The sequence below is a fragment of the Oncorhynchus kisutch genome, linkage group LG5, assembly GCF_002021735.2.
Source record: "Oncorhynchus kisutch isolate 150728-3 linkage group LG5, Okis_V2, whole genome shotgun sequence".
NCBI classification, from domain to species: Eukaryota; Metazoa; Chordata; class Actinopteri; order Salmoniformes; family Salmonidae; genus Oncorhynchus; species Oncorhynchus kisutch.
In genome coordinates this window covers 50,597,023-50,610,054 of record NC_034178.2, presented here as the reverse complement: position 1 = coordinate 50,610,054, position 13,032 = coordinate 50,597,023, and the positions used below count along the sequence as shown (strand labels likewise).

The 13,032-nt window shown below is 43.3% G+C and overlaps 1 protein-coding gene across 2 annotated transcripts in view; it reads right to left on the bottom strand.

The window, feature by feature from the left end:
* Positions 1 to 7,801: 7,801 nt before the first annotated feature.
* Positions 7,802 to 13,032, bottom strand: part of LOC109875941 (retinoic acid receptor gamma-A-like) — a 49,627-nt gene continuing 44,396 nt past the window's right edge. For both annotated transcript variants that reach the window (XM_031825269.1, XM_031825270.1), the window contains exons 3-8: positions 12,110 to 12,251; positions 11,626 to 11,789; positions 11,259 to 11,435; positions 9,575 to 9,779; positions 8,504 to 8,662; positions 7,802 to 8,222 (exon numbers count right to left, since the gene is read on the bottom strand). In XM_031825269.1, coding sequence (XP_031681129.1) covers positions 7,909 to 8,222; positions 8,504 to 8,662; positions 9,575 to 9,779; positions 11,259 to 11,435; positions 11,626 to 11,789; positions 12,110 to 12,251 — 1,161 coding nt within the window. In that variant the 3' untranslated portion in view covers positions 7,802 to 7,908. The remainder of the gene's footprint in view (positions 8,223 to 8,503; positions 8,663 to 9,574; positions 9,780 to 11,258; positions 11,436 to 11,625; positions 11,790 to 12,109; positions 12,252 to 13,032) is intronic.

The window sequence follows — 13,032 nt, the reverse complement described above, 5'->3', positions numbered from 1 at the left end:
CAGAACCATGGACAGCCACATCATATTTACCTTACTTTGATTGGACTAAATTGTTTTTGGTATCTTTTAGTTGTCAGTGTATTAGACTAAGCATAGGTGATTTGATTATGTTTAAATGTTGTAGTTGAAATGGTTCTAGAATAGTGGAGGCAGCTCCTGTTTTCTTTGTGACTTGCGGTAATGCTCTGTGATTCTAAATCAATAGTGTTTTTGTAGTCTGATTAAGACAAATGTGTATTTATTTAACTAGGCAAGTCATTGTAAATAAGAATTTGCTCTCCCCTAACCCAGACGACACTGGGCCAATTGTGCAGAACTACAGAACTCCTGATAACAGCTGGTTGTGATAAAGCCCAGGATTGAACCAGGGTCTGTAGTGACACCTTTGCACTGAGATGCAGTGTCTTAGACTGCTGCGCCACTCGGAGCTTGCTAGCCTAACTTCCTTTCTTGGGCAATGATGAGCCAGCTAGTTAACATTAGCCCATGCTGTAGGTCATGTAACTGTTTGTTACATGCAACATATTTTTGTGGACTTCCCTGGACAGAGGTTGCTCTCCGATTTTGTGATGAAACAAATTTATTCTGCCACAGTGTCTTCTTATTGTCTCAGCCCAGGCCTATATAAATATTCATGGTGGCAAGGCATATTAACTAACAGGTTATAGAGCAAACAACAATTACCGCAACACATATTGTAGGATGTAATATGGCTTCCTTTTTCTGGCTTCACTTCGCTAGTGATTTTACCCACTCACCGCTAATGGAACGTTGCTTTCCATTTCGCAAGAGGCTGAGATCTGTATATAATGACGATGGGAGAGCAGGCGACAAGCTTAGGTCTGCATATTATGGCCATAGAAATGCATTGGGCTTATACTGGTCAGATTCTGGCGAGTTTGAGCCCTCTCGCTTCTCCTCTTCCTCTCTGCTGAAACTATCTCAAAGGAGAAATCATCCAAGCAAGCGAAACAGGGTTCTACCTGGAACCAAAAAGGGTTCTCTTATGGGGACAGTTGAAGAACCCTTTAGGCCACTGGGTTCAAGCCCATGTAATAACAAATAAATGTGGCACATCCAACTCTGGTGTCTGCTGTCTACAGTATATTTCCATTATAGGACACATTTGGTACTTTTCACTTACATGTATTTTCTATTTTACCTTTAAAGTAGTCTATTGGCCAGGCGAAACCGCAATCCATGGTTCAGATTTGTTTAAATAGCCACCGATAAATTCAGCTTATTTAGCCACTGATAAATACAAAAAAAATGGGTAATGTCAGTATGTCCACAATTGCATGGCCAATTCAACTCAATTACTTAGTTTGATCATATCCTAATAACCTTTTCATACTACAGTATCTCTCTGGCCTGTACAGTACTGTGCTGGCTCAGATATTTTCTTTCAACATTTTCCTTTCCAGCAAAGGTTCCAGCAACTGTGGTGTATATGTAACTGTGGTGATGTAGCCAGAAGGAACATGCTAATGTTGCCCCATTCATTCCCAATAGAGTAGGAGTGGATTTAATTTACTATGGTAGAACTACATCGCCCCCCAGTGTGTTTTGACCAGGTATGCATCTGTATTGATGCTAATGACATGATGATACAGTACACATGTAATACAAATGAGCACACACATATAAAAGATACGTTTCTTTATAAAATCAAAATATTAACAACAGCATCCAAACGTACAAGAAATGACAACTGCCTTAAATGACAAAAAAAAAGTTTTTTAAGGGACAACAAAGACAGGCGAAACAAAGCGTTGTTTTGAGAAACTTTGATACGGGACAGCCGATATGGAACAACAGAAAAACAAACTACCAGTATATTTTATCTCACAAGAGCATACAAACACAAACTGGGGATTTCATGTTTTTACACAAACAGAAATACAAATCACAGACAGATTTTGAAATCCCTGAATTTAGAGTACAAAAAAGTCATAATGTTTTTACAAATTAAATTGAAAAATTAAAGTTATATTATAGTTATGAACACCAACAAATAAGAAAAATAAGAAAATTAAGACAAGTATAGTACATTCTCAAAAGCAATTATTTTACTCATAAAATACCCAACAATCCTCAAGCATTAAAAGATAAGAGCTTATCGATAATACTACAAGCTGTAAAAAGGAACAAAAATACAATAGCATACACATTTCAAATAATTGGCCTAATTGAAATTCTTCCTGAATGATAACACTGGTGTAATTGTTTTTCTTTGGTCAATCTATTTTCGGTTATCATTGCCAGCAAACAATCACTACTGTATTTCAGCTGTCTTGAAAACATTTTGTCCAAAATATATGCCCTATATTCTTCATATATATTGATCGTGCTTGCTAAATGCACAAACACCATGGTTCTTTGCTACATCCGTTTAGCTTCAAACAAAACATTGTCTATATAACAAGGAAACAATGAACACATACTTAAATCAGTACATGTCGGATAAAAATGGTCAAACAGGCCTGATAGAAACAGCACATTTGTCAGTAAACTTTCCAAATGTTGACAAAACAAAATATGCTAGACAAGGTGGAAGCACGGTGGAAACGCCTTCATGACCAAATATTGGTATATTAACTTTCATATCGAAGTAAACTTTGAGTCATGCGATGATATTGTGTGTTCATCCCACTACGACTTGGTAAAGCATGCAGTAAATAAATTATGTTGAACTTCACAGGGTGGTGAAAGTGCACGCTGATGAGTTTGATGCTCCTTTCCAATAAATATCGAGGGTCTTATTCTGGTGACATGATGATCGTCATGATGATTTGACAAATAAAAAGAATATTGCTTTTACCATGTAGGTAGCCTATACCCGCACTTTATCTGCGAGCTGTTGGCATTTCGCTACTCCTGCAATAACATCTGCTAAACACGTATATGTGACAAATGTGACAAATAAAATTTGATTTGATAGGGCGCACGTGATGTATTGTTACAAAGCCATCAGTAGAGTTGAAAATGCGATGGCAACCCATTTACCTTGTATTTCTGATTCGGTACATGGAAATTTATCTGCAAGTTATTTTTATGTGCGCACAGACTGTTATTTGCAAGTCAATTTGATGGAAACACATCTCTGGTTGGAAAATGTGCATATAGTTTTTATGCGGATTTTAGAATATTCACATGGAAATCTGTTGCCAATTGGATGGAAACCTAGCTAGTGACAGGGTCCTCTGTAGCATTCTGAGGCCACACACGCACACACACACCTACATAAATAGCCTACACACACTAAATCTGTATTTTGTTTTAAAGCAGATTTCTCACTAGAGTGGCTATGTGAACTGTGCTGCAGTGAGGGTTGAGGTTTATGCATCAGGGTGTGACTATATAGGCAAATTCTCCCCCTACTCCAAGAAGTCCTGGCTGAGTACTGAGTAGGTCTGTGCAGTGGCTGCTGACATGGAGGTGTAAATCACTCTTTCAGAATAACTAATGGTCTCAATGTACACTGGGGATTAAACTCCAAATCCATTCCTTACCCTGGAAGTCTTACTCAGCCTGAGGTCCATGTTAATGCTTTACAACCACAGACTTTTACAAGTCCACACACTGCTGTGCCTGTTGGCCATAGCTAAGAGGCAACGGCACGGTGCCGACAGTGTGGAATCTGAATACACTGTAGATGTGGAGTTTGAGACATTATGAGCATAAATACCCTGCTCCTTTATTAAAGTCAGATTGTGCACAGTCATCATTGGGGCAAGAAGATATGTTTATAGAGGAACTGGGAGGAATATCTCACTTGTGGACTTTTTGATAATTAAATGCAGTCATTCTGAAAGGACAAATTTATCTACATTTCAAATGAATCTGTAAAGCATAAAAGTAAAAAAACATAATTAAGAAAAATGACTGGAGTAATGAAATCAACCATATGGTTCTGTGAATGTTATTGGACAGAACTAGGGACTAAAAGTCCTAGAACCCAGTTCATGTAATGTATGTAGACAGTTTCCAAAATAGTATCTCATCTATTCTATGGTAGAACAAGCATAAAACACTAAATTATGTTACACAAGTAGCAAGAAACACACACAGAGAGACACATGTGGGTGCACACACACACCGACACACAAATACAGCTACATACCGCAGACACATTCATTTCCTGATTCATGGCTTTGCATATAACTCCAATATTGCTTATTCATCTATGAGATCATCCCTGTATGAGGGTGAGACTTCATTGACATCAATGATATGTGTAACTATGGCCTATACATGAGTTTTTTAATTCAATGAATGGACCTAAGACTGAACTGGTCCTGTGTTAGTGATCTAGTCCATGTATTCTGACTCATAACACTAGTAATTATGGCTTACTTTCAATGTGCTGTACTGTTATCAACACACTACCTCAGCCATGGTTTGGGGCTGGGAGCATAGCTGTGGGAAGATGTTTGGAGGTGGAGGAGTGGTGATGATTTTTCAGGGGGTGCTGCAGCACCCTCAGCATACCTACTTCCCACGGCTATGGCTGGGAGCAGACGGCTAGTTTCAGAATCACAGATGTCAGCTACAGTTGAAGTCGGAAGTTAGGTTGGAGTCATTAAAACTCGTTTTTCAACCACTCCACAAATGTCTTGTTAACAAACTATAGTTCTGGCAAGTCGGTTAGGACATCTACTTTGTGCATGACACAAGTCATTTTTCCAACAATTGTTTACAGACAGATAATTTCACTTATAATTCACTGTGTCACAATTCCAGTGGGTCAGAAGTTTACATACAGTAAGTTGACTGTGCCTTTAAACAGCATGAAACATTTTTGAAAATTATGTCATGGCTTCAGAAGCTTCTGATGGGCTAATTGACATCATTTCAGTCAATTGGAGGTGTACCTGTGGATGTGTTTCATGGCCTACCTTCAAACTCAGTGCCTCTTTGCTTGACATCATCGGAAAATCGAAAGAAATATACCTCAGAAAAAAATTGTAGACCTCCATAAGTCTGGTTCATCCTTGGGAACAATTTCCAAACGCCTGAAGGTACCACATTCATCTGTACAAACAATAGTACACAAGTATAAACACCATGGGGCCACGCAGCCGTCATACTGCTCAGGAAGGAGACGCGTTCTGTCTCCTAGAGATGAACGTACTTTGGTGCGAAAAGTGGAAATGAATCCCAGAACAACAGCAAAGGACCTTGTGAAGATGCTGGAGGAAACAGGTACAAAAGTATCTATATCCACAGTAAAACGAGTCCTATATCGACATAATCTGAAAGGCCACTCAGCAAGGAAGAAGCCACTGCTCCAAAACCACAATAAAAAAGCGAGACTATGGTTTGCAACTGCACATGGGGACAAAGATCATACTCTTTGGAGAAATGTCCTCTGGTCTGATGAAACAAAAATAGAACTGTTTGGCCATAATGACCATTGTCATGTTTGGAGGAAAAAGGGGGAGTCTTGCAAGCCAAAGAACACCATCCCAACCATGAAGCACGGGGGTGGCAGCATCATGTTGTGGGGCTGCTTTGCTGCAGGAGGGATGGGTGCACTTCACAAAATAGATGGCATCATGAGGCAGGAAAATGATGTGGATATATTTAAGCAACATCTCAAGACATCAGTCAGGAAGCTAAAGTTTGGTCGCAAATGGGTCTTCCAAATGGACAATGACCCCAAGCATACTTCCAAAGTTGTGGCAAAATGGCTTAAGGACAACAAAGTCAAGATATTAGAGTGGCCATCACAAAGCCCTGATGTCTATAGAACATTTATGGGCAGAACTGAAAAAGCATGTGCGAGCAAGGAGTCCCACAAACCTGACTCAGTTACACCAGCTCTGTCAGGAGGAATGGGCCAAATTCACCAAACTTATTGTGGGAAGCTTATGGAAGGCTACCCAAAACGTTTGACCCAAGTTAAACAATTTAATACTAATTGAGTGTATGTAAACTTCTGACCCACTTGGAATGTGATGAAAGAAATAAAAGTAGATATAAATCATTCTCTCTACTATTATTCTGACATTTCACATTCTTAAAATAAAGTTGTGATCCTAACTGACCTAAGACAGGGAATTTTTACTAGGACTAAATGTCAGGAATTGTGAAAAACGGAGTTTAAATGTAGTTGGCTAAGGTGTATGTAAACTTCCGACCTCAACTGTATGTACTGGATTCTGCCCACCCAGATATCTGATCCCCCTGGTAGACTGCATGGCATTCCACTGAGAACAAAGGGAAACTACAATAGTTCTCTTTCACATTCAGATCCCTGTAGAATGGCTTGTTGATGAAGAAAACGGGGAGAGTGGCGAACCGTCGGTGCTACCCCACAGTTCCTTGTTGTGATTGTCTTGAACATTCACGCTGGTGAGTTTTTGTCCATCTCTAGAATCATCCTGAGTCAAAGCATTGGCATTAAATTGTATAAAATTGCACACCTTTATAGACGTTAAAGGAGTGTGTTTGTGTGTTTAGTATATGTGTAGCTCACAACTATAGCTTGCAACGTGCCATAGTCCATTGGTCAAATCCTTGTTTTTGTTTCTCATCGAGCAGAGATCTACAATAAGCTCTGTCCCAATGAGTGAAGTCACAAGCACAGACGATGTAAAGATCAGAAGAGAGTTGCCCGTTTGTAAGTTGAGAATCTATCGCTAGTTTGATATTGCTCGTCAAACATGAGCATGACTGAAGCATAAACGAGACAACAATAACAGAGAAAAATACATAGTAACACACTTGAATATATGTTCAAATATAAATGTTATTTGGGGGAAAATCATACAATAGAAAAACATTAATGAAAAAAAAATGTCCAAAAACTATTCTCAAAAGGCATTTGTGGCGAATGGTTTTCACAATAAGACTTTGGATGTTGCAGTTGTCGTTTCGTCAATGCTCTTGCACTCCGAGTAGCCCTTAAGGAAAGTGGGGGAGTGCATTTCATATGGTCCACCAATCCAAGCTGCTGCCATTCAGATTAGGATCTCCTGTGTTTCTCTTTGTGTGGAGACAGCATTGTAAAGTAGCATATATGGTTGGCACAGTGATCTCTCGTGGCACTTGTCCCAACTCTGAGATTTAGTGCTTGTTTTTCTCTCTCTTCTCTTCCAGACTACATGTTCCACCTGTTTTTATTTGATTTATTTAACCTTTATTTAACTTGGCAAGTCAGTTAAGAACAAATTCTTATTTACAATGGCGGCCTAGGAACAGTGGGTTAACTGCCTTGTTCAGGGGCAGAACGACAGATTTTTACCTTGTGAGCTCAGCGATTCGATCTAGCAACCTTTCGGTTACTGGCCGAACTCTCTAACCACTAGGCTACCTGCCGCCCCAAGAAACTGTTCCTGTAGACAGTTCCTGAAACTTTTCCCGTAGACAGTTCCTGAAACTGATCCTGTAGACAGTTCCTGAAACTGATCCTGTAGACAGTTCCTGAAACTGATCCTGTAGACAGTTCCTGAAACTGATCCTGTAGACAGTTCCTGAAACTGATCCTGTAGACAGTTCCTGAAACTGTTCCTGTAGACAGTTCCTGAAACTGATCCTGTAGACAGGGCCAGTTTCACCCTGGAGTGACAGAGTAGGTTCACTACATAGAGCCTTTACTTTACTGTCTATCTAGAGCAAAGGGGAAATTCTTATGGGTATACAGCATGTATATATATGTGTGTGTGTGTGTGTGTGTGTGTGTATAGGGGTGTGGGGGGAGTTTAACAGGTGTAACAGCAGAGGTCTTGGAGTAAACAGGTGTAACAGCTAGGTCTTGGAGTAGACCCTTGTTATAGGATGGGCTGCTCATGTGGGGAGATGACTTGGTGGGTTTGTAAGGATAGGACAGGGAGTGTTGGTCTGTCTGAGGGTGGTGGAATAGGAGGTGACGAGAATGGGTCAGAGTGCATCACTATGTCACTCTCACTGGGATCTCCCAGTTGCCCCTTTCTGGGACACCGCTTCTGCCGCTGCAGCCTCCCCCCAGGGCTCCCCATCGCTGTCCGCCCCCCTCTCCCTCTCCTCGTCCCCCCACTCGTCCTCCTCATCCTCATCTTCCTCCTCGAGGCTCTTCTCCTCCCTCTCTTTCTTGATGGCTTGGATGGCAGGGGGGGCGGAGGCGCTGTCTCCAGAGTCGCTGCTGTCCTCAAAGGCCTCGGGGTTCTCCAGCATCTCCCTGATCAGAGGAGGCATGGGGCCTGGGATCTCCATCTTCAGAGTGATGGCTCTCTCAGCACCTAGAGTACACAGAGAGACCCACGCATAAACATAAGTTTACATTCACATTGACACTTTAGCCATTTAGCCATCCAGATTGACTTACAGTCAGTTATTCATTGTTAATTATTTGGGGTTCTATGTCTCTATCAATACTGATTGAATGCAGGAGTCTGAGCCTCTACTATATATGCATATTGATCTATGTGTCAGTATTGTGTTAGTATAGCCTGTGTTATGAATAAAGATCTAAGCTGTGCTATATATCTGTACTGTGTACTACATCCTTATCTGTACTGACCCTTGGTGCTGATGCCCCTGAGGTCGGTGACCTTCATCAGCATGCGGGGGAACATGTGGGGCTTGTTGGGGCGTCTGCGGCGGGCGTAGATTTTCAGGGCCTCCAGGAGGGGTTCCTGTAGCTTGTCCACCTTCTGGGGCTCCTCCAGGTCCATACGGTCTGAGGGAGAGAGCCAATCACACTGGGTCAGGAAGGGGGAGAGCCAATGATGGGAATAAAAAGAGTCAGCAGCCAATGACATCAGGGAGAAGGGTCAGGGAGAAGAAAAAAAATGAACGAAAATAGAAGAGGCAAGATTCTGATAAGTGTATTGTACCTAGGATATTGAGCCAGGGCTCTAAATTCAGAATATTAATTGGTAGCACTAGTGCTCCCAACTTATAAAAGTTAGGAGCACAACATAAAATGTGGGAGCACCAATTCAGATATAGCCTATACTGGGCCTATATGTACTGTATTCTAGCTGCTTCTGATACTGTTCCCTAGAAACTAACATGTAACCCTGTAAATAATAAATGTGTATTATAAAATACTAAAATGTTGATACAATTACCTGTCATTGAAATTACAAAGTCGTTTGTCGAATGTTAGGTTTCTAAATTGTGTAAAAGAGTAATTGTACTACTGAGATTACATCGAAAATTGTAGATGAAAGAGATTAGTCACTCATTCATTGCTATCATCATTGATCTCCTGAAGAAGCTATTCCTGTAACTTTCTTTCTGTGTCCCCAACTGTTCAGATATGGCCTACTAGTTACCAGGTTATTAGCTAGCCAGCTAGGTAACAGGGCTGAACAAAGTGTAAGCAAATGAATGTAATATGCGAAGAAACAAGACGTTTTCGCTGTAGTAATGGTACAACCATGATGCTAATGAATATGTGTTTGCTTTTTTCTCTAGGGCACTCGGAAACAACGGTAGAGCGAAAGCATTACAAAAATTATCTAGGCGCATTGGTTCTCCCAAATAAAAATTCAAGGTCTCACAGCAAAATATTTAGGAGCATATGCCACCAAAATGGTCACATATTATTATTGAGACATGTGCGTGCACACACAAACAGTAGTACCTCCACAGATCAAGCAGATGGCGCTGAGGAGGCCGGTTTCTGTGTCGTCCATCTCCAGAGGCAGCAGCTGGCCAGCAAAGGCAAACACCAGCTCTGTGAGAGGGCCGAAGCCTGCGTTGTGCATCTGGGTCCGGTTAAGGGTCAGCCCGTCGGAGAAGGTCATTGTGTCCTGCTCCGGAGTGTAGCGAGTGCAGATCCTCAGCATCTGAGAGGAGAGGATGGAGAGGTTAGGGGAAATAAATGACAACAAAGATGATGAAAAGGGAGGGTCAGGAAGAGGGGGTGTGTAAATTGTAGGGAGTGGCAAAGGATTGAGGATAGTGACATGTTGATAGTGTGTTAAGGGAAAGAGGAGTATGGATAGAGCATTGTGAGGGAAAGAGAGAAGTAGATAGGTTGTAGTGTGGGAGAGAAGAGTGAAAATGTAGGGAGAGAGCAGTGAGGGAGAGAGGAGTACAGACAGAGTGGAGGTGGAGGGAGAGAGGAGTACAGACAGAGTGGAGGTGGAGGGAGAGAGCAGTGAGGGAGAGAGGAGTACAGACAGAGTGGAGGTGGAGGGAGAGAGCAGTGAGGGAGAGAGGAGTACAGACAGAGTGGAGGTGGAGGGAGAGAGCAGTAAGGGAGAGAGGAGGACAGACAGAGTGGAGGTGGAGGGAGAGAGCAGTGAGGGAGAGAGGAGTACAGACAGAGTGGAGGTGGAGGGAGAGAGCAGTGAGGGAGAGAGGAGTACAGACAGAGTGGAGGTGGAGGGAGAGAGGAGTACAGACAGTGGAGGTGGAGGGAGAGAGCAGTGACGGAGAGAGGAGTACAGACAGAGTGGAGGTGGAGGGAGAGAGCAGTGAGGGAGAGAGGAGTACAGACAGAGTGGAGGTGGAGGGAGAGAGCAGTGAGGGAGAGAGGAGTACAGACAGAGTGGAGGTGGAGGGAGAGAGCAGTGAGGGAGAGAGGAGTACAGACAGAGTGGAGGTGGAGGGAGAGAGGAGTACAGACAGTGGAGGTGGAGGGAGAGAGCAGTGACGGAGAGAGGAGTACAGACAGAGTGGAGGTGGAGGTGGAGGAAGAGAGCAGTGAGGGAGAGAGGAGTACAGACAGAGTGGAGGTGGAGGGAGAGAGCAGTGAGGGAGAGAGGAGTACAGACAGAGTGGAGGTGGAGGGAGAGAGCAGTGAGGGAGAGAGGAGTACAGACAGAGTGGTGGTGGAGGGAGAGAGGAGTACAGACAGTGGAGGTGGAGGGAGTGAGCAGTGACGGAGAGAGGAGTACAGACAGAGTGGAGGTGGAGGGAGAGAGCAGTGAGGGAGAGAGGAGTACAGACAGAGTGGAGGTGGAGGGAGAGAGCAGTGAGGGAGAGAGGAGTACAGACAGAGTGGAGGTGGAAGGAGGGAGCAGTGAGGGAGATAGGAGTACAGACAGAGTGGAGGTGGAGGGAGAGAGCAGTGAGGGAGAGAGGAGTACAGACAGAGTGGAGGTGGAGGGAGAGAGCAGTGAGGGAGAGAGGAGTACAGACAGAGTGGAGGTGGAGGGAGAGAGCAGTGAGGGAGAGAGGAGTACAGACAGAGTGGAGGTGGAGGGAGAGAGCAGTGAGGGAGAGAGGAGTACAGACAAAGTGGAGGTGGAGGGAGAGAGCAGTGAGGGAGAGAGGAGTACAGACAGAGTGGAGGTGGAGGGCGAGAGGTGTTCAGGTACCAGTATATCCAGACAGGCTGATTTGAGGAGAGTGATCTGGTCAGCGATGGTGAGGGTGGTGAAGCCTGGCAGGCGCTTGGCAAACTCCACTATCTTGATGATGCACTTGGTGGAGAGTTCACTGAACTTATCCCACAGCCCCAGATCCAACTGTACACGGTGGTCTGCACTGGAGTTCTGGAATAGGAGAGAGAGGGCTAAGGAGTGTGTGTGTGTGTGTGTGTGTGTGTGTGTGTGTGTGTGTGTGTGTGTGTGTGTGTGTGTGTGTGTGTGTGTGTGTGTGTGTGTGTGTGTGTGTGTGTGTGTGTGTGTGTGTGTGTGTGTGTGTGTGTGTGTGTGTGTGTGTGTGTGTGTGTGTGTGACTCACTGTAGTGTATTTGCCCAGCTGGACAAGTGAGGGAAAGGTATCTTTGTGGGCCTTGCTGACTTTGTTGACTAGCTCTTCCAGTTCTCCACTGAGCTCATAGCTCTCCAGCAACACCACCTCCTCCTTCACATCCTTCTTCTTCTTGTTCCTGTCATTACGCACCGCTGCATGACAGAGAAGAAGGAGCGACGATAAGTGAGAGAGTAAGGGAAAGTGGTGGATTGGTGGTGCTTATAATATCCATTTATAGGGGCCATATTGTGATTTCAGTGTAAACCCTAGCTATCCCAAAACAAACACTTACAGACATAAACTGTAGTGAGATCCCTTTACACATTCTTTGCCACCCAATCACTCTCACAACCTCTCTGTATTCAAACAGTCTCTGATCTCCTCACACCTTTACATTTGAGCACAACTTACCCAGCAGGCAAACTGGACAAAACGGGTTGTAACGGCATCCCTCTTATGCACTGTTACTCACCTTCTTTGGACATGCCAACCTCAAAGCACTTTTGCAGCCGGCAGTACTGACAGCGATTACGGGTCACCTTGTTGATCTGACAGTTCTTGTCTCGGTGGCAGGTATACACCATGTTCTTCTGAATACTGCGCCGGAAGAATCCCTGAGAGAGTGAAGAGAGAGAGAGACCGAGGGAGAGAGACAGAGAAATACCAACAGACCAAGAGAGAGTAAAAGAGAGAGAAATAAGGCATTAAAACATCCTTAATGGTCACAAGACCATATCTCTGGAGCATAGATGGAATATGTCTCACTACATGGCCACAGGAGGTTATTTCATCCCATGCCCTCAGATAAAGATTAGACCAGAGGACAGCACAGGTGTCTTTACACCGTGTAATGTCTCAGAATAGGGAAACATTGCATGGAAGAAATGATGGTAGACTGTCTGTTTGCCCCAGTCTGACTTTCTGGCTTGTTTGTTTGTGTATGCATTTTCTGTATATGTCATGTATTTGCTTGTGTTACACATCCTGTCTGTGTAACGAGCCTTCAGAAAGTAGTCATACCCCTTGACTTATTCCACATTTTGTTGTGTTACACCCGGAATTCAAAGTGCATTTCATTGTTTTTCCCCCCCGCACCTATCTCTACACACAATACACAATAGAAATTGCATCAAATTGATTGAAAATGAAATACAGAAATATTTCAAACTATTTACTTACTTTGTAGAAGCCCCTTTAGCAGTGATTACAGCGTTGACTCGTGTTGGGTATGTCTGTATCAGCTTTGACTCGTGTTGTGTATGTCTGTATCAGCTTTGACTCGTGTTGTGTATGTCTGTATCGGCTTTGACTTGTGTTGGGTATGTCTGTATCAGCTTTGACTCGTGTTGGGTATGTCTGTATCAGCTTTGACTCGTGTTGGGTATGTCTGTATCA